At 47.0% G+C, this 21,837-nt stretch overlaps 1 protein-coding gene across 1 annotated transcript; it reads left to right on the top strand.

Annotated features, from left to right (window-relative positions):
- Window positions 1-6: 6 nt before the first annotated feature.
- LOC27207980 (proteoglycan 4) lies at window positions 7-2,448 on the top strand. The gene is made up of 3 exons (XM_016183607.3): window positions 7-205; window positions 258-440; window positions 513-2,448. Exon 3 carries the CDS (start codon window positions 527-529, stop codon window positions 2,297-2,299), a length of 1,773 nt encoding a protein of 590 aa, XP_016029740.1. The 5' UTR covers window positions 7-205; window positions 258-440; window positions 513-526; the 3' UTR covers window positions 2,300-2,448.
- The last annotated feature ends 19,389 nt before the right edge of the window (window positions 2,449-21,837 follow it).

The raw sequence follows: 21,837 nt of genomic DNA, 5'->3' as shown, positions 1-21,837 counted from the left end.
GTACAATCCACCATCTAATTGTCACGCACACATCTCTCCTCCTCTAATATTATTTTTCTATCGTATCTGGTTAAAGTGGATAAAATAAGTTTCGGCGTTACCTGAATTCGGTCAAGTGCTGCGCAGGCGCTGTTTCTTAAAAAGCATTTGCTCCTTCGATTTTGAAGGATTAAACATCGTAGGCCATAAGCTAATGCGATCTGTGGTAAGTGGTATGTCAACGTTCTATGCTCGGCTACATTCTACATTCCACTTAGACTTCTAAAGACGGACCTTGAGTGAGACTTCTTAGGATCCCCATTGCATTCCTGGCGAAACTGCAAAACGAATAACGCTTATCAATAATATCAATATCTGTGATGCAGCAATTGCACTTCTCTCCTAATTTACCAAAAACTATCAATAATGCAAAGGTGCAGTGAACTGGGCAAGAATTTAGAGTGAGTAGCAGTCACTATTACTTGTTAACATTCTACACATCACGAATCATCAATTCAATTCAATCGTTCTAGCTAACCCATCAGTTATGGACCTTTGCAGCGATGAAGAAGATGAGAAACCAGTTGTTCGCTTTCTTGATAAGGAGATCCTGGACGCCGAATCAGTTATCTTCAATTCCTCGCTTATGGTCCTTGACGAGGAGCTGGGCGAGGTCAATCTGCAGGACTATGCTGATCACCTCGATGGAAAATTGGATGAAACGTCTTTGAGGAAGCGAAATCTCCGTGAGGAGGATAACACATCTCTTAACGCCAATAAACAGACATCGATAAAAGAATTCCTGACTCCCAAAAAATCGAAGCAAGACCAAACTGCATCTTTTGCCTCCCGGCACTGTTTGAAAACGTATGTCAGACGACCAAAGATATCAAGTAATACAAGTGGCGAATCAGGCGGCCATGTACTTAGAGAACTAAACGTCACAGATGGTACCACATACAACATCTCCTTCAAGGAGAAATCATCCGACCTCATAGTTATGGTTGACCAAGAAGTCGCGGCTATCAATGAAGAATCCCGCGAATTTTTTATAATTAAGAATCGAAAACCGAAAACCCCAACAGATGGGGAGCCTAACCAAAGTGATATCAAGAAAGAGGTATCAAATTCCGTCGATTTGATCGAGAAAGATGATTCACCCTGTGATCCCTTAGCAAGCTTAGAAATTAATGTTCAAAGTAAGTCTCACCCAGAAGTGCCTTCTGAAATCCATGGAGAAGCGAAGAAAAATATAAACATATTGATCGAATCACCAAAGAAAGTAGGAGCCAAGGACATTCCGCTCCTGAAGGGCATACTTTCAACTGACCCAGAGGCTCATAAAGAAAATAACCCGAATACGGGTATAACACCAGAAGTTCCTCCCCAATTCCCAATAAATGCGAACCGATTTCGTAGTGACTTGGTTTCCTTCCCAGAGAATATGATTTGGGTTCGCACTGACCTCTTCGAGGAGCAAGTGGATCGTGCACCTGTCAATGAGTTATTGAACACAGCTGGCCCTTCTGATCCTTCCAAGGCACTGAGAACTGGTGAAAAGCGAAGGTTGTCACCGCAAGCGTCAGGAGAACAGTGCGATAGTCACGGGCAAACGAAAAGGACAGCCGTGGATGACTATAATCCCACATCAGTGGCAGCCTCTACATATTCACCGAATATTCCGAAGGACGCTGCACCAGCATTTAAGTATAGCTATCAAGTAAATACGCCATCACCACCCGCTCCAGCCACATCATCCAGCTATCCGGCGACTGTTCCCTATAATGCTTCTCCAGTTTCCTCGTCCCAACCCTCTGGTCTGCTGCCCACACCAGTATTAAACGGCGGATATTCACGGGCTATCTCTTCTACTGTAATCAACTCCCGCTATCCAGTGGATCCGCGACCAGCCAATTCGTATTGGCGCCCTCCAGCTAATCCGGTGGTTACTCCGGCCAGTACCACGCCCATTTATCAGTCAACTCGACCACCAGCTCCGACCACCAGCTCCAGTTACCAAAGACAAAACCCTGTGCGTGCTGTATGGGCTAGTGATTATCAAACAAAATTGCCAAAAATTCCATTACTAGAGACGCCAACAAATATTCCCGGGCGTCCTGTTCCCTCAGCTGCAATTGCGCCTACAGGATGCAATCCTCGCACCGACTTGACCAACATCATGGGCATGCTAGAACAGGTGAAGATGTTTGCCTACGGTCAAGAAAATACGGAGGCTTTCCACCTAGTCAACCAGCTACGCCACAGTCTTCAGACGGGAGGCGCACCTCCAACATTCCAAGCTCCCCGGCGAAATGTTTGAGTATTGAACCACATTGCAAACGACGACCTCATCTCGAATATTTGTTTCTTGCCTAGGTTTAGGCCTTTGTTAAATACGCAATTATCTTTTGATAGAAAATATCAATAAAATCATAGTAATACAATATTACGAATTCTGGCAGCTGAAAAGTTTTATATTTTTACTGGCACTAATAGGGACTTACAATGATGTATTGATTTATTTTTTTCAATCCTGAGAGAAGTGACTTGTGAATGAGTCAAACATCTGTGGTCAGTAGTGCTGCATCTGCAGCCCATTACATTCATCTGATGATGAGCTTACTCCCCTTCATGGAAGATACTACTCCACCTTGTGTTGAGTATACCCCACCTGACTTAAGCCTACAGCTGCACTGGAACTGATAAATCTTAATTTAATGTATAACAAATAAGTTCAGGAATTAAGTTCCCATACAAGTTACTAAGCTCCAAGTAACAGGACTCATTCTGTAAATTAAATTATTCTGCCTGATTTCCTGGTAAGAATTAACCACTATATCCGTGACCGCTGCTGTAGGCCCGCAATTAAGCTAGACAAAGACAGGGAAGAATTCAAATCACTGCAAGATGCCGATTGGGCCTGGTTCCGACGGTTCTGAGCTGTTGTAGCACTTTGCACCTGTCGTCCGCCCAGCGCAAGTGAAAACTCAAGCGCAGCTTTAATTGATACAACAACCGCAGTGGAAACCCAGTTCTGGGCGAGATGGGGTGATGGGATGCTGGCATTCTGGGCAGCAGTTGCAGTTGCACGTGTTGCCCGCAAACTAGTCGCGGCAAAAATGCTGTAAGAAATGCAAGGCAGCTGCCGCTAAAAGGCGGGGGGCTCATGGGCCACGATGCTTGGGACCCCACAATCGAAAGAATCAGAAGGGAAAAGCGCCCTTCGAGGGGCCGAGTCCTAAATGGGCATTGAAATTAAATGCAGCTGCTTTATTGACGCTGCAGCTTGGTTCGGCATCATCGTGTATATAGAGATGCCTACTTGGCCGTTTCCACATTTATCTATGATTCAATATCTATAAGCTATACCATTTCACTTACTGCTTGTGGGTAGTTTTGAATATTTAATAATTTAAGGAAGAGGAATGCGCCCAAGATCATAAAAGGGAATTATGTACGGAATATTTTAGTTTAGCTTAAAATATAGTTAATTAATATAACTTGTATTGAGTGTTTTAATAACCAAATGCCATTTTAATTAGTATAGAAACACACTTAATTGTTAAGTATATTTCGAGTCATCTCTGAATGGATAGGATGCGATAAGCGTTGGAGCGGATGGGAAGGCCTGGCCTGGCCAAAACCGTGAATATGCCACAAACGCTGCCCCAGTGGGCGTGCGGTGGGCGTGGCAGTGCAGAAACGGAGTAAAATACCCGCGGTGGTCGCCGATTTTCTCCACTTGGTGGGCGCCAGCAATCTGCAACAGCAGCAATCTGCAGCAAAAACATCAACGGCAACAATCTGCAGCAGCAACAGGCACACAAACAATGTGCAACACGGCGCCTTTGCCTTTTTGGGACATTTAATGGGAGTTGCCGTTGCCTTTTTTGGTGCAACGAAATCAAGCAACAAAAATCTTTTTATCGCTCGATGCTTCTCTGCTCTTCCCCTTCGGATGATGATGATATCGTTTGTTTGTTTGTTTGTTGCCCGTTTGTTGGTTTATTCGCCAGCCAATGCAGTTGCATTAAAGTAAACGCTTTTTGAAGTGCCTATCTGGGCGAAAGGAGCCGCATTTGGGCCTTAACAGCGGCTCAAATGATCGCAATTTGGCCAAAACCAGCGCCCAGCCCTCTGGAAATGATTCGATTATGAATTCGTCTGCATCAAGATAATCGGTAGATATATAACATCATCAGTTGGCCAGCTCAAGCGTAAAAGCACTTGGATATATGACTACTTTTTCCAAATTAGTCGTGCTTATTTAATCTGTATTTCCAGACAGCCTTTTGTCGAGCCCAAAAGTGGGTAAACAGTGGAACAGTAACCAATGGCAGTTCCCACACACTGCGGCACGCGTCGGACACGAAAACCACCCCGTAATCAGAGGCGCATCCAGCGGATTGCAGGTGCGACCACAGTGCGAGGTGGCGGTCACATAGGGGTGGGAACTCCATTAGATCTGGGCTCTGGACAGTCGGTTGCTTCTCAGCGCGTCGCGAGAATCGGGAATCCGGAGAGTCACACGAGAACCGAAACAGTTGCTCATGTTGGGAATGGAAATGAAGTGGGAATGGGAAATCGCGCCCAGAGTGAGGGTGGGATTCTTGTGTCGTGTGAACTTTGGCGAGGAATTATTTGCCCACCAACAAGAGGAAGATTCTCCAGGAGGGGACCAGGAGAAGTGCTCGAATTCAAATTAAGTTGGAGCAGATATTCTCAGGAGGTGTGTCTGACTTAATGTGGGAAACAGACCCAGAATGCGACTGCGAATGGGTATGGGAAGAATTCCTCAGATTTTCGGGCTCCTCTCGGGCTGCGCTGGCCAGCAATTACACGATCAAAAATTCTCCTCGCACTTTTTGCCGCATTTTCAATTCGGAAATGTCTCAGGTGCTGGTTCGCATGACCGAAGTGTGGGACTGAGAACTGATTCGGATGGGTATGAGCACATATAGATTTGCTATCCTGCCTGCATCTTAATGAATTGCCGGCCATTTGGTGCCGCGCTGCTAAACGAGCATTACCTATTAAGCCCAGGCCATGAGCCCCATAAAAGTTGACAAGAGCAGCTGGAAATTCAAAAATCCACAGCCAGAATTTCGCGTTAATGATGGGACAACCGAAAAAAGGATACGGCGCCTTTTGATTCTCGGCATATTTTCTGCTCAGCACGGCGTCGATTGTTCCTTTTTTTTTTTTGATTTTTTGGCCGAAACTTTTATGAGCGAATGCGTAAGCCGAAAAGTGGAGCTTTCGACGACACCTTTTAAGCGCGCCAATCGAATCAGTGTTTTAACACGAGAATACCATTTCCAAAACGAGCTAATTAACGACTCCCGAAATAAAAAATATAAATAACAATATATAAAAAGACAGCCCGAAATTCTACGAATACCCCGCGGGCAGCTGCAAACGGCGAATTGGGCAAATGGAATTCATATTCGTTTGATTCCATTTCGCCATCCTGCGAAAGTGAAACCGCAGCAGGTGATCGCCATCATCATTTTTTGCCAACAAGTTTTGGCAATTTGAAAATCTCTGCGCTAATTACTGACGACTGGACTTGGGAATCGGGGACATGCAGCTGCCTGGGAATCGGACTCCGGATTGGGAACGAAACTGGGACCCAAACAGGGACCTTGTTGCCTAATTGAACCCATCAATTCGGAGTTAATGAAGTGGCAGCCGGTCCAGAAAATGTCGCTGTGCATTTTCAGCTCCAGCGACGCTGCAATTCATGAGGCATCTCTCTTTTTCGGCCGATAACGGGGCATAAAACACATTCGCCAACTGGGAGGAGAGCTTCCTGTACAGCAGCCACTGGCTACCGTGGCGGCCGTTTAATTAGCTGGTTAATTGGCCATGAGCCATCGCCATCGCCATCCCCATCCCCATCCACCAAGTGCAACTGCATTCGCCTCAGCCCCTCGATTTTGCAACTTCATTAATAACTGAGATAGCCAGATTTTCTTTGGCCAACTGCCGTTTGTCATAGATAAATTTACAGAGAAAGAAAACAGGGCATTTGACGAGCACCAAGCACACAAAAAGCACAACTTGTTGAATTAACATATCATGTATTCGAACTAAGATATTCTTCGCGTGCATGTGGAATCTGCAGTCGCAGCTAGGAGGCTCTTTTATGGGAGGAGAGCCTCTATCGACGGCGCAGTGACAAATGATATGTTGACAACAGCCAACAGGTAGTTGCAAAATTTTGACTTTTGCTTATCGTCGAGGTGCGAGACATTATACGTGCATAAATGTGCAGAAGGAGGAGGATGGTGAATGGAGGCTGCTGACTGAGAGCCCCGTCTGCCACAGCTTCATTTGCGAAATCTCCCGTTTACGATGATCATTTACCGCCTCGCAATTACTCATTGTTATCAGCTCCCAAGCGGGGATCTTTATTTAAAGAAGCTTTTCTGGTAGTCATCCCAGCCCATCACGGATCATCGATCATCATTTACGAGGACTATCAGTTAAGTGGAAGGGCACAATCTTTAAATGGCAAAGAAAAATGAATAAGAATATTTATGAATAATTTTAACAACTTTTAAGAAGATTAAAGTTGGGAGGATTTGTGCCTAAATAATATTGACTTACTTCAGCATAGTAACATTAACTAAGAGAGGGTTCTCTCTCCAAAATAAAATATCTGTTCATCGGATCTTCTTAGCTCCAAAAATGTTTCCCCTTCTATGTAGCATTTCGTTTCCCCTCTTCCGTTACCAGGAGAACTGCACTTACGTTCCCACGGAGACTTTATACCCCAGGCAGCACCCCTTAAAAACCCCTCAACCCAAAACCCACCACCATATAACTGCCAGCTTACCCCTTAACCCCTCTATGGAAACAACTTCCACACAGAGCTTCCCCTGAATTTCCCCTAAGTTTCTCCTCACTGAGCATGCGCGACCGTTTCCCCAGCTGAGCAACCTTCCCCAACTGGCTGAGGTTCCCCACCTTGGCGATCCATTGGAGAATTGCTCCCACTCTCTCTCTCTCCTTCGTAAGATCGGCTATTTGGCAATGTTGGAGCAGCAAACGAATTGTGTTCGTATTTATGCGGAAATGATCGCACTGACCTTTCTTCAAATCGATGCTGGCTGCATTCTGCATTTTCCAGACAAATTCATCTGCATTCTGCGGTTTTAGATTTTAGGGCAACACCAATTAGGGAAATTAAAAAAAATAATTAATCCTGCTAAGTAGGATTTCCTACCCATTCAACCACATTTCATCCCAATAATCTCAGCGGCAGGAGTAGAAATCATCGACGGACGACCTTTTGATCTGCTTTGTTGCACTCAGTCAATACAATTATTATTGATTTGCGCTGGCTTTCGCGGGCTTGGCTTTATTAGGGCGCTCCAAGGTGAACCTGAACCTGCTCCTCGCATCCCGATCTTTGGCTGAGCCGAAACCTGAATCTTAACCCCAACCTGAAGCTGAACCTGAACCTCAGCGCTGCCCATGGCGCGCAATTTGCGTCTACGTGTCCGAGATTTGTAGTTGCAATCAGTTTGAACTGTCGAGAAGGAACCCGCCAACCTGGGTACCCGTGGAGCCACTATTACGTGCCGGGGCCAGGTTCAATCTCCATCTCGTACTTCTGACTTGGGCCGCTCTGGGACTCCAATTTAGGTTCAATAACTGTGAAACAATCAGTGGCCGGCAGATGGGGTAAAAGTCAAATATTGGCCATCATTTCGATGCGGTGTACTTGGTAGAGTAAGGGAAATCGAATTTATTTGAATATTTTATAATGATTTTATTTCGCAGTGCATAATCCCTTTGACAACTCCTCTTCGAATAGTATTTATCCTGGCATAATCTACATCTTCAATGTGTTCATCTGGTCATCCGTTATGACCACGATTACTCACTTCCATCGAGAGGGCTTTAATCCCGCAGTCACGGCGATCGGCCGAATTACTTTATTAAAGGCCTTCCACGACCATGTTGGACTTCAGCTTTGGCTAAATGGCATTTTAATCAAAATTGTCGCCCGGGGGCCTTGGCCAGCATTAATGCGCTGCATTATGGCCGTGGCAGCAAATTAAAGCCGCCTAAATGTTAAACAATTTGCACTCGGGCTCGGGTGCATTAGTCAGCGAGCCAGGGAGCCAGGGAGATGGCCGAAAAGCGCTGTCTGGCTGCAAACAACCCGGTTTTGGCCGACGATCTTGGTCAAGTGGTTGGATCGTCTGGCTCACCGTCTCCCTGGCTGGCTGGTTGAGTGACCAAAGCCGGGTCTTCTCTAGTCTAGTTAACTTAATTTCAACGTCACGTCGTCACAGTTGGCCGTCACCGTGGTCGTCGTTCTGGTATTCGCAGTCGGATTTGTATGCTCTAACTGCCATTTTTGCGTCTGCTTCTAATATTACTCGATTTCGAGGTCATGGGAAAAAGCATATTCAGTTGACGGCACAATTTCAACTGAAATGGGGAACTAACAACTAACTTGAAGATTATTTATGGCCCAATTTAAGATATATTATTACTCACTAGTAATATAAGAAACAACCCAATATAATTAAACTTTTTATACCATTCAACATAAACAGTTACATAATATGTTCAACATTTCGAAAAATTCTTGGAGGCAATTTAATTTGTTAACTCAAGATGGTTTCACACCTGGGCATTTAGTGCTGCCCGACAAACTTGACCCAATTGGAACCTCGTCGTTCCCGGGAATGTTTCTCCAAAGAGCTGAGGGCCACTTGGCGATCGCCGGTGGGCAATGCCAAACAATATCAGCTTAATGACTCAATTCCGTTTAATTGAACACCGGGCTGGGCAATTACACAAGACATTTAGTGGCTGTAATGCGACCACTTGACTCGTTTCGTTTCGTTTCGATTCGCTGTCGTCTGGCGTTTCCACATAATTAAAAGGCCGGATTCTAATTACCGCCCCCCGCGCAGTGGGGAAATGTGTCAGAAGGCATTTAGAGGGGCATTCGTTTATGCAAATGCCACAACAAAAATAACGCCCAGCTGCAAACTCGGGTGTGCGCATGACAAACGACTTGAACTTGCGACTGGCGGCCAAAAGACACAGAATCATAATAAAAACGAAAATGAAATTCGCAAAATTTAATAAAGTTTGTCGGCCGCCATAAATTGCGTTAAGCGTTTACCATTTACATACATGTGTGCGACATGCTGAGAAGTCTCGAAGGTGAACAGCACGCAGAAACTCACAAGCTCAGAAAAACGGCAGCATAGAGTCAAGTTTGTGCCTTAAGTCTTTCGATTTTTGTCAAGTTTGCGTCTTGAGTCTTTCGTTTTTTTTTTGGCACAGTGCGTTCGCATTTGCATTTGGCTGCAGCAGCCATTTTTTAATTGATATTTAATTGCGGGCACACAATTAAACGCAAATAAATTTATATAGTTTTTTAATGCCCGCAGCTGCAAATTGAAAGCAAATGTAATTTGATTTTATTATTTTATTTCACTATTTACATATGAACTTAACGGGCTACTTAAGTTTTTATTGAAACCCGAGAGCAGCTGTCGTAGGCAGACAATGGGCGGCGAAAAGGTGGCAAGCTTTCGAGAGCAGATGCGGCAAAGTGGCTGTCATCGGTGGTACCCATCTGGTCTAGTCCCGAGTGCCATCTTTTGTCCTGGAAACCCTTGTCTAACACTCATCAAGTTCAATTGAAGTTCTCACGTTCGCATTTGTTGGGCTAATTGGAGTGGGGATCTCTTTCTGTTCAGAGTTTTTCCAGTGAAACAGGAAACGCACTCAAAGAGCTTTGGATTCTCGTGTGGGAATCCATGGGATTCATTTGATGATTGCCTGGCAAATGGACGCGGCAAAAAACCAAGACCAAAGCTTACAGACTGTTTAAACCCTCTGATTGAGACAAACTGATCGAAATTTGTCTTGTCAGTTGCCTAAAGTCGGCTATTGGCGTTGGCGGGGCTTTGAATTGATCTCAAATTGGCTTGAAATGGGGATCAAGTCGATTGAAAATTATAGTTAATTTAAGCCAAAGGATTCAAAGTTTTGTAAAAAAGGGAAATCAAACCATGTTAAACGTTTATTTAATTGTTGCGAGTTCTAGTGAAACGACTATCCTGCTCCTTCGCCCTTGACCATGGCTCTAAATTAGTGTCTTTCGGTAAACTATTCCTGCTTATCTGCTTGTCTATATCAACATATCGGCCGCTATCTGGCCATTCGGCCATTTGGCCATTTGGCTGCCTGCCCGCGGCCTAACTGGCCGGCAACATTGAACTCGACAAGCAAAAGCAAGGATTTTGTTGCGTCTGCAACTTTCTTGGCGTCTGCAACCCACGGCCAAGATTTGGCGCCATTGAAATTGAACAACATGCAAAGCAAGGCTGTTAAGAAAAAAACCAAGGAAAAGCCCCCACTGAACAAGGAGAACTCGAACTGGGGCTGCGCAGCAGACCACGCACCTCAACCTCAAGCTCAGCTTCAGATTCAGATTCGCATTCGGATGCAGGCCCGATCCGAGATTCAGCCCAGACATTCGTGGGGTTTTGTTTGCCAACAGACAACAGGCGCAAACGGGGGCATTGAATGCTTTATTTGGTAGTGGAAACGATTTGCCAGCTTGGTGCCAAGTTATGCGTCGCCTATGGCTGCGAAAAAAGAAATAGTAAAGCAGTAAAATGGGCAAGACAACAGGCGCCCAGCTGCACTCGGCACTCGAATTTCCGTCTATAGAACTTTCGGCTGGGAACACCATGTCAGCAGCATTCGATTAACTTTAATTTGGGCCGCAAATCGCAGATGCTGCTGCTGCTGCTGCTGCTGTTGCTGCTGTGCTTGTTCGTGTTGCTGATGGGCAGATGTTGCTGCGTTTGTCATCGCTGCGACAACAGCAACTTGCAACATGGCTGTCAGGCTTTTTGGACAGCGGCAACTGCAGCAGGGACACTGAGCATCAAACGATGCCGCGTTTGCTTCCGCCATCATTAATAATCCCAATGGCCATATGCTGATATACTGAGGTAGTGCAGCACTGATGCTACCAATACCAGATACTGCTGCTCTTGTTCTTGTTCTGATGTTGCCTGATCTTGTTGCTGTCATTTCGCTGGGACTTTTAATTTATTTATGGTTTGGCCTTTGCCGCATTCAACTGCCAATGGCAACTGGCCAATCTGGATGGGATGTAACTGGGCATCGGGGATCCGCCAGCTTGCAGCATCCAGTGTCGAGTGTCCCCCTAAATGGCAATTAAGCAAACAATTTATAGCGAAAATGTTCGATTTAATTAATGTTTGGGCTGCACGCAGAAATTAGCAAACACATGTGCCATTCGGCGGGAAAAGCTGGGAAGGCAGGCACCTCGCTGATGGAGAGCCACCAAGTGGTACTTCTTGGGCAGAAGTTACAGGCCATAAACACGCCAAAATTTCGAGTCGACAGCGCCAGCAATTTAAATAAAACTTTTGCTTAATTGCATCGCATGTGGCTGCAACTGGGCTGCAACTCTCCGTTTGCGATCGTTAATTTAAATTGAACACATTTAGGACATGGACTTGGATCTCGCATCTCGGACTGGGACTGGGACTGGAAGTGGAAGTGGAAGTGGAACTGGGATTGGGATTGGGATTGGGTTGGTCTGCCTGCCGATGGGTGCTTTAATTGCCATCGAACCCGGAGCTCTCTGCAGATGTTGGCCCCTCGAGCCGCGGCTAAACGATTTCGTTTAATGCAAGTGCCCATCATTTTGGGCCTTTCCACGTGCTGAAAGTGATTTCCTCTGCCTGCCCGCCGGACATTTTGGTTATGGCGAACCGGCAATTAAGGCTCCTTTCGGCTCACCTTCCTTTTCGAAAGTGGGGAGTGGGGCAGGAGCCCCTTGCCTAATGACTTTTTAATTGGCCGCTTCGATCGGAGGCGCAGGCAAATGTCCATGCCCAAATAGACCAGAGGATAACTGGTAATTCGAGTCGCAATTGAGCCATCAGATGACGATGTGCCCGGTAATCCGAGACGCCTCCATCTAAGCTCCAATTCGCACTTGGCAGCGATTCGTGTCAGCTGCATCATTAATGTCTCAATTCACGGCCGTAAAAAGCAAAATACACAAAGAACAGAAGCTGCAGCCTGAAACGGTAGCCAAAAATCGAGGCCACTCGAATTACAAGTGGCACGCTCTTAACTTGATTTTAAGAGTTACTTTCAGGTGATTTACTAGGAGTCCCAGATCGTATTTTAATTTGGCGACCGAAGTTGACTTGGTTATGGCATGTCTTTCAAGTTTCTCTCCCTGAAATCATTTTGTATTAATTTTTTGCATTCACCCAACCACAACTAATCACTCACTATAATCCCTGCCCAAAAACTCATTTTTCTTTAGGCCAACCCGAAATAACGTTATTTATTTCCCCAATTTCAGCTCATCAATTTCTGCCAACAGAGTTACATCTTCATGTGGCAGAGGCAGCCGGACAAATGATGAGTATTCCTCTGGCCCCGAGTTCAGCTCCAGAAATCAGAAATTAAAGCGGGACACGCAAGGTAAGAAATTCAATTAAGGATCTGTCGTTCTGGGGGCTTTGACATAACTTAGATGCGGCTGGCTCCCACTCGAAATTCGGAATTGGCCTGGCCAGGCACCACAGCAGGGTGTGGCGCCTATAAAGGACATGGACATGGGCTGGGACTGGGACACGGAACATGGTCATCGGATGGAGGAGGCGAGCGCAGCGGGCTTGTGCATTTTAATGCCTCCGACGGTGGCATCGATGTCGGTATCGGGAGGAGTCAGGGATTGGATCGGATCGGTTCGGATCGGATCGGGTCGTATTGGTCTGTCTGGGACTGGTTGTTTATGCTGGTGTTATTTTCATTGCAAACAAATGATGAGGAACACGCAAACGCACTCAGACGGTCCTTCGTCTGCTGGGCCACAGGAACAGAGGCCCCGGGGTCTCAAATTGAAATCACAATGAGTTGAGGACTTCTGAAGTCCGACTGGCAGGCACATAAATTTCATCGCAGAGCGAAATTCGAGCAAAATTATTGGATGATTTTTATGGTCACTTAAAGTGGGTTTTATGTGGCCCAGGAGGCAGTGAGCAGTGCACATAAAAATAAATGGAAAAGCGCAAGAACATTCTGCCTGCCCGTGATTAAAAATATATTTTAAAATTCTGCTCAAATCGATTGCATCTCAATTTTTGCCGTTCGCTCTCCTCATTTTAATTTCATGTTAAGAATTCTTTATGCGCCCCGCGCAAAAAGGGATAAAATATTTACAGTTTATTAAGGCTGATTGAAATTTATGCGGCACCGCCGAAAAGCCACAAAAATGAGCCGAAATTCCATCAGAGTGCTAATGCGTGTTTGATGCTGCTTGCAGGTGTTGAGGCAACTGCGTTTTTTATGATAAGATAGCACCCCAGACGATCGACCCAAAATCGGTGGATTTTTTAATGAGCCAGAAGGCACTGTTCTGGGGTGCCCAGCATGGAGGATCCGCCAGCATTCCACTCAGCAAAAAATCAAAACGATTGGCAAAGATATCAGCTACACTCAGAATTCACTACGCCGCTATCCAAAATTATTATAGGAATTTTTCAAGATTTTTCTGTCGCAAATCGATTAGATAGATGTGCTCTTTGACATGATTCACTAGTTAAGAGGTGAAAATCAAGAGTGAATAGATTTTTTTCCTGTTTATATCATACATGAATTCTGGCTGGAACTTATCGCTCAAAGCCGTTGGAATTGTGCGAGCAACTCCTTAAAAGACCAACTCTTGGCAATATGTGCTGGGGATCGGGTTGCGAGCCGCCGCCTGGTGATTGACCAAGTCGTGACTTGGCCTCCCACGTCCCGCCAACTTTTCCACTCCTCTCGGCAAATTGAGTTTGCACTGGGAGCCTTTGTTTGCCAGCCTGCTAGACAAGTGCGTGGGCCAGACTGAAACCCCAGTCTCAACCGCAGCTGCCTCCAAAAGGGTCGCCAGTCTGGATCCCCATCCCCAAGCCGCTTCGCCATTCCCGGCTTGGGGTTCCAGGTCCCACTGGCGCCATCTGTGATCCTCGCCAGACTCGCCTTTTTAAGGCAATCGAGCCGACAGGCCCCACACACTTCCCCTCGTCTTCGAGGGCTTCATGGTTCCATATTGTGGTCCAGCTGCACTCCTCCACTTTCGGAGGTGCAGCTATACCGCATTTGATTCGCTGCGATGTTGGATGTCTTAGAACTAGTCGTACAACTTACTATATTATATTGATTTCATATATGGTATATCTTAATACTTACATACGCATAGAGAGAGAAGTTGCCATTTAATTCAAACAACAAATCTTCTTCTTCTACATTAACTACACATCTATATTGAATCTATAATAATCTACAATATTATTGAAATAGTATTTAAATAGTTAAAGCACTTAATAACAGTCACCTCTTTAGTCACCGCTCTAGTCACTTGCTAGTTGCAACCATCTCTAATAGTTGCCGCGGAAAATGTTCTGGTTCGTTTCATTTATGGCTGCTATGATGTCTGTGCGATCGTTGCGTGTTTTTCCAACTGGTCATAGTGGCAGGATGGGTGTGGAGTGCTGCTCTGGGGAGTGGGCGTGGCCATGAGGGGGCGCTGGATTAAGGTGGGATCTGCGTGGGCCGACTGCAGGTGTTCCCACAGACTGATGGGCGCCATTAGCAGACGCGATGTGGGCGCCGCGGAACGCCCATTTCAATGAAAAGGCGCCAGGAAAAGCGCAGCGGTAATCTTTGATGCGAATTCCTTCGCGGCCTCGTCTCTCGCCAGTATGCAAATTACCCGCGACGGGAACTTGGCGACACTCGGTGACACATAAAACGCAGTTAAAGGTTGGACACTAACTGCTTGTCCAACTGTCGTCGGTCCAAGTGGATTGGAGTTGGAGTGCAGTGGTATGCCGTGTGCAATGTCAAAGGGGAGACACACAATTACGCTAATGGGACACCAATGGCAAATTAATTAGCCGCAGTCAACGAGAGCAAGCGGCTGCACAATCAGTTCCAGCAAGTCTGACAGCAGCGAGAAAAATATGTCGGAAAATCAGAAATAATCAGCAGTAATGAAGTACTAAAAAGATGTATGTGATTTGCACTCAGAATGTGTATATACCTTTTATAGGTCCCAAGTGCACAAGCACCAGACCCCCAGGAAGATATCCCTCCAGTGGTTCGCCGAGTTGAACAAAAGCTCCATGCATTTCCCGGGGCAACATGATTGCCGGGTAGGCCGTTGCAGAAGGCATCTACTGATCAAGTTTAATTGGCAGTGAATCGGGCAAGCGGGCCCGGACAGGTGTCGATCACAAAGGCGCACTTGATCTCCTTGCCCAGGTGTAATTGGATAGATTCGGTAGCCGTTTGTGGGACCGCCTTTCCGATTGCTAATCGAGCCAAGTTCGAATTGCTGGCGCCGCGGCAACATGTAGATTTCGTTGTAAGCCGAGAGCAATAACAATAATGTCCATAATTACACACAGTGCGCAGCCAAAGTCAATGAACAAGCGGCGACAACAATGCCAACAGCAGCAGCAGCAGCAACATGTACGGCAGCAACAATGGCCAGGTTCTTATCGCTTACAACTTGTTTCGATTCCGCTGACCAACTATGGTCAACGCGCCTAATTTGGCCAACTCGGAGGCATTGTTGTTGCCGATTGTTTAATTGCCCGCGTATGCGGCGCCATAAATGCCTCACAAAAGGCTGCACACCGAACCGGAGGAAGTCGCAGGAAATTGGAGTAGCAGAAGCCTGCGATCCGTAATTGCGGAGGACCAATTGATGGCATCGAACGGATCCAGAACCATGTCCCTGGCCAAGTCTGGTGGCTAATGATGGGCCCCGCCGGCCCATAAAAGTGAAAAGAACATAAACTTGAAGCGCATCCAAAGACGGTCAGCAGATCGCCGTGACTTCGCGAATTGGTGTGAAATTGGCCAAGTGGCCTGCCAGGTCGCTGGCTTCCAGGAAGGAGAAGGAGAAGGAATTTATCAGTGCAAACAAGCGCTAAGAGGCCGCTTAGCCCAAAATCGAAAGCCGCGAAAAGCAAGGCCAAAATGCGATATCAAATCGGAGACAGGCCAACTTGCCTGCAAGGTATTTCTAGATAAAAGTCAAATCCAATATGAAATATTTCTAATTGCCAAGGAAGCTGTTTTCAAGATTCTATCCCTTTTTAAAAACACATTAATTTATGTATATATGGTGTTTTGCTGCTTCTCTCGTGCTGTTTTAAGTGACAGATGGCGGTTGTGCTCATCGGGTAGCCACTGTACGCCCTTTGGCGAGGGGACCGATGTTTTATGCCACAACTAATAAGGATAATTGCAACGCCGACTGGGCGTTAAGTGAGCTCAGACGGGCAGTTTCCACTTGGCTTTGGGGTTTGAGCCTTAGTTTTAAGTTGGGCTTTAGCCTCAGCTCCAATTTCGATGCGGAAATTTGACAAATTGCCATCTTGGCGGTTGCGCATGCTCATGTTGCTGCTGCTGCTGCTGCTGGGTTGTTGCTGTCGTGTAAACGGTTGCAGGTGTTTCGGGTGGGCGTGGCCGTTCCGATTTGGACTCGGATTGGGACTGGGAATGGGATTGGGTATGGGACTGGACATGGGTCTTAGACCCTCGTAGTGCGATCAGTCCGATTTGTATCGCTGTCCAATTAAGCCGCGCAACATGCGGCGGCAACATGTTGCCGCTGTGCGATATTGCTAACGAACCACTGACAATGCAACTGCCGTCACTTTGACACTCCCGCGGAAAAAACCGGAGGAGAACCGCGAAAAATTCATTACGATTTCGATTTAAGTTGAATAATTATTTATCTAGATAATGCCGACTCTCCGTCGCGGCGTGTGATTCATATCGCCGCCATTGCAGGCGTGTCAGCGGCAACAGTTGCTGCGGCTGCAGTTGTTGTTGCCACAGTTGCAATCTCGACCGGCAAATGGCAACGGCCGCTGCCTGACACAAAACAAATAGACTGTCAGTTTATGTAGCGTTTGGTATGACTAAATGCCGCTGTGATTGCGCCGAACGCGCTGGGATTTGGCCGCCGTGGGTGGATAGGGAGGATAAGAGCGTAATTGCAACGGCAGCGGGAGTGTTAGCTGCGATATGAGATCCCACAGGAAGTGTATTAAGCACAGATACAGCAGAACCAGATGGAATCCTGGGAATTCATCCAAACGATTCGTGTAGCCATTAGCATGGCAGCTGATGTAATGCCGCGATTAATGTCACAGCAATATGGCCATATAGGGAGTAGTGCGACTTGGCCTGAACTCTGCGAATGACGGCGATCAGCAGAGCGCCAATGCACCTGTCAGCTGCCATCAACAGCTGGGCGATTGACCCCCGTAGCCCCCAGGAGGCACTGAAGGGGCGGGGTCGTGCTTAGCATATTTCCCAGGTAGAGCGGCACAGCGATTCAATTATACTTAGCCGGCTGCACACGACATGTGATTATCGCCCGCCGCAGATCGGATATATATGCTATATACCTGGATTTGCTGGTTGGAATGGGGGAGGGGGAGGGAGTAATTAAAAATGCGTGAAAGCGCGCAGAATTTTATCTGGCCGCCGCTGAGGGGCTGGCATAAATCAAAGCGTGGACCAGTTTGCAGCTCAATTGAAAAGGCGAAAAATCAGCGGGGAAATAAATAAATATAAATAAATAAAGGAAATCCATTGGCGGGCAACGGCAATTTTGAGGCAAGATTTATGTGGCCATAAAGGCGATTAGAGAACCAGGCGAAACGTCAAAAGACAAAATGCGGCGCAAGAAATAGAAAAACCACCATCCATGTCCGAGTCCAGTTTGCACTTTACACGATTTTGTAATTTATTTCTGACGCTTCGATTGGCGGCGGCGGCATTCTAATGGCAAGTGCACACACATATGTGTGTATGTATGCATGACTGTTGCCTGTTGCAAGGGAAGTTGCTGCTGCTGCTTCAGTTGCTGATGTTGCCACTGGCTGTGTTCACACTTCCAATTGCCAATTTGCATATTTTTGGCATACGTAATGCCCACAACAACAACAGCAGCAGCAACACGAGCATAAATCAGAGCCGCGTTTATATGCCTTATCGCCCGCCAACATCTCCGACTGGCAATTCATCTCGCACTCAATTTCCCGCCATTCGTTTTGTATTTGTTTACGCGGCGCATAATTAATTCCATGTGCACATGCGAGCGTTGCGCATACGCCGTGTGGACTCGCACCCAGAATAAAGTCGCGTGACACGAGCGAAATTGAGCTATTAGCTTATAAGCTCGGAATTGAGCTGCTACCCTGCGAAATATGAGCGCGGGGTATTTAATTTAATCGTATTTAATCAGCTTATTGGGGGTCATTTCTTTAAGTTTACTTTACATATGTTAAATGGATCGCCCTCTGTGGAGGATAACCTCCTATATATATCCATGCATTTCGTTGTTGTGCTCACGACACCAGCACTATGTTTTTCCATTGACTGCCTTATCGTTTGAAGTGATTTTCGAACCGCCCCGTTTGAAATTGGTCTCGCCTCATGTGGGTGTCTGCAGCTGGATGGGTTGCGGGTTTCTCAGCCTTTTCTGGCCTGGGAAGCTAAGGAGCCACAGAGCCCAATCTCGGAATGCGTGGCCAGTTGGCTATTGGGCTATTGGCCTGGGCCATTGGCCATTGGCCATTGATGCTGCTGATGTGTTTTGACTGCTGCGCTGATTTACGGCCAGCGCCTGCCGAGCGGCAATTTGTTTGGACGTTTAGTTTGGACCAAGGCCACAAACGAGGAGGCAAATTAACGCGCCAGTCGGCACATAACTCGCCGTACGCATAAAACACGTTAAGTAATCAATTGGCGGCCCTGCGAAAGCGGCAAAGCGGCAAAACGGCGGGATGGCTAAATGGCAAAATGGCAAAACGGCAGCCACATAGAACATACAGGCAAGTGTTCATGGCCAAAGCCGGAGCAAAAGCCATTGCCAGCGGCGGGCCAGGCAACAATTGCCGCATTTTTAAGGGCCGCGAAACACGTGCAGCTCCTCCTCGCTGAAACTTCAAAGTGTCCTGCGGCATAATGCGCTTAATAAACCATGAATCACTGTCCGCGAGGAGGCTGTCAGAGCTTCAGCTGCAGCGGCAGCATCAGCATCAGCAGCAGCAGCATCAACATCCCCGCAGCAACATCGCAGCAGCAACGGCAGCAACAGACGGCCAACATTGATTTTGTCACGACGCAAACACTTTAAAGGCAATTGCTGAAGTGCGCTGCTCTGCGCTGCGCTGCACTGCGTCCCTGTCTCCTTTTCAAGTAAATGATGTGCGCATGTGATAAAGGGCCGTCTTGGCCACAAACGAGCTTTGGGCCGGGTTTACTCCTCCCCGCTGCCCACCACTTCCTTGCTGCCCAGCTCGACCTGGGATCGGCGAGACCCTTGTTGCAATCCCTGTTGTCGCCGCTTGAGTGGCATAAAAAACGACTTGCACTTGGACTCGAGCGGGTTCTCCTCCCGCCTCTTCCACCTCTTCCCCTTCCTAGCCATCTCGCCTCCACTCCCACTCCGTCGGCTTGGATCCATGGGGCTATCAACATTCTCAGGTGCGCCTGCGCGGCCTTTGTTTCGGCCACGGCCATTGGGCATCGCCATCGCCTTTGCCTTCGCCTTCGCCTTCGCCATTGCCAGCTTTTGTCAGCTCCTTACTCAGATGGCCAAAAATTAACTGGACATCTACTCTTGCACGGTGAGAAAAGGGGATGACCGCACTCGTATCCAAGCCTAAAGCCCAACCTAAAGAAAAAGATTAGGAAGCTCTCGTAGCTCATTTCACAGTAAAGATAGTGAATTGGTTTCAAAATAGATAGCAATACCATTTCTCTCAGTGCTTTATTGGTAACCCTTAGCCCACCACTGAACTAGTTAAGTTGTTAGCCGGGCCTCAGGGATTTGGCAGGGGTCTCGGTGGTGTAACCCCATCGGATTCTGCAGTTGCAGTGGCAACTGCTGCCCCACTCCACCGCAACCCATCCCGGCCAGGCATCATTAATCAGTTTGGGTTCATCAGCGGCAACATGGTTCATTAGCTTTGGTTGCTTGCTGCTGCTGCTGCAGTTACTGCTGCAGTCGCTGTTGCTGATGTGGCTGTTGCCGCAGTGCCCGTTTGGCGGCCTGCCTGTCGACGATTCTAATCATAAGGCACAGCACCAGGAACGGACTTGGGTCTCCGGCTCTCCTCTGCCGCCGGCCAAGTTAATTGGCTAGAAGTTTTGCATAGACAGAGGCCAGGCTCAGCCTCAGCTGCAGCTTTGGCGGCTAAAGCCGCGTCGTCTGCCGCTACTTATTTGGTAGCAGCCGAAACCGCAGCAACCTCGGGCACTATCACCATCTGAGCCTCAAATCCTCGGCGAAGCCAGCATACACACTTGCATAGGGCTCAGACCATATAGCAGCATATAGCAAAGCTCTGGCAGGGATCTTGTCGCATAGTCACGTCCGATAATGCTGACAGTTTCCAGCTGCTCCGGCAGCTACTGTTGTTCGGCTGACTTCACGAGCGTGGGAATAAACCTGGCAGCACGCTGGGACTCCGACTTGGCCTCATGTTGCTACCGACTGCCCACACTCGCCCATCTGTCCACCGATATTTGTACATCTCCTGCAGTAAACTGCAGTTTTTCTTGGTATCTGTCAAGTCACTTTATTGAAATCTATCGTTGTATTTAAGTTGACAAAGTGTGGTGACCCCGCCCACTTCCTTAACTTTTCGGTAATTCATTTTGAAATGTTTGCAAGGGGGAGTGTACTAAACTGTATCTATCTATAATTCATAGGAATAACCCATGCAAAGAAAACTCAGCACTCCCAAGAATCTGGGCACCTCCCCTCACCACTCCACACCCAACCAAACCAAACTTAAACAACCCAAACCAGCCGCCGTGGAGTCGTTGACAAATCGCGTCGGCAGCCAACGAGTCTATCAAGACTTGACAACATTTGCATCTGGTCCGGGCCAACTTGAGATAACTCGACCAGATCATGGGGCAAGTTGCAGCGGCTGCTGCATGTTGCTGCTACCGAGTTCCGCGACGACAGGATGCATAAAATTTATGAAACAACGACGCCTTTTGCGCACATAATTAAATCAGACAAAGCGTAGCTCATGTAAATCCCGAGTGCCGGGTGCAGCCCATTTCGTCCCATCCCATCACATCCCATCCAGATCCAGGCCAGCCCACAGAGACACCAGCCACATCGCCACCGGATGCTGAGCCAGAAATGCAGCTTGACTATTTTTAATTACCGGGTAACATCTGCTCCATCTTTAGCTCCATCTGCCAGCCGAAGTGGGGTGGCCTTCAGTGATGGACATTGTGAGAATTTATTGGCCAGGTGGAAATAGGTAATGATTTCTAATGCAAAACAAAAATCGGATGTGGATTAATATATTATTTATAATTCTATACCTATAATTTTCTGTATATTCTACTAAGTCCATAGGGCTTATTGACTAACTCTACCCATATGGATTCCCAAGTTTTCCCACCTCTGGCTTCCTGGCATGAGCACTGTAATTGTTATGGTTGTCATGCGGCTGCGGATGGGATGGGCTGGGATTGGGATTGGGATTGGGGCAGGTGGTTGGTTGCTGACTGTTCAGAAAGAACCGAGGACACATAAAGTAAAATCAATCAAAAATGTACAAAAATGTGGTCTGAACTTTCATAAAATATAATTTTTAGATTGATCTAGACCCTAAACAAAGATCCTCATAAAGTAGATTGCTCTATGAAACCTTATCCTAATTTCTTTGAGTGTAGGCATGCTGCATGCGAATCAATTACATATTACAGCCGTCGCAG

Source organism: Drosophila simulans, chromosome 3L (genome assembly GCF_016746395.2).
Source record: "Drosophila simulans strain w501 chromosome 3L, Prin_Dsim_3.1, whole genome shotgun sequence".
In the NCBI taxonomy this organism is placed as follows: domain Eukaryota; kingdom Metazoa; phylum Arthropoda; class Insecta; order Diptera; family Drosophilidae; genus Drosophila; species Drosophila simulans.
Note: the sequence above shows the minus strand (reverse complement) of the source record. Positions and strands in the feature narration are given on the sequence as shown.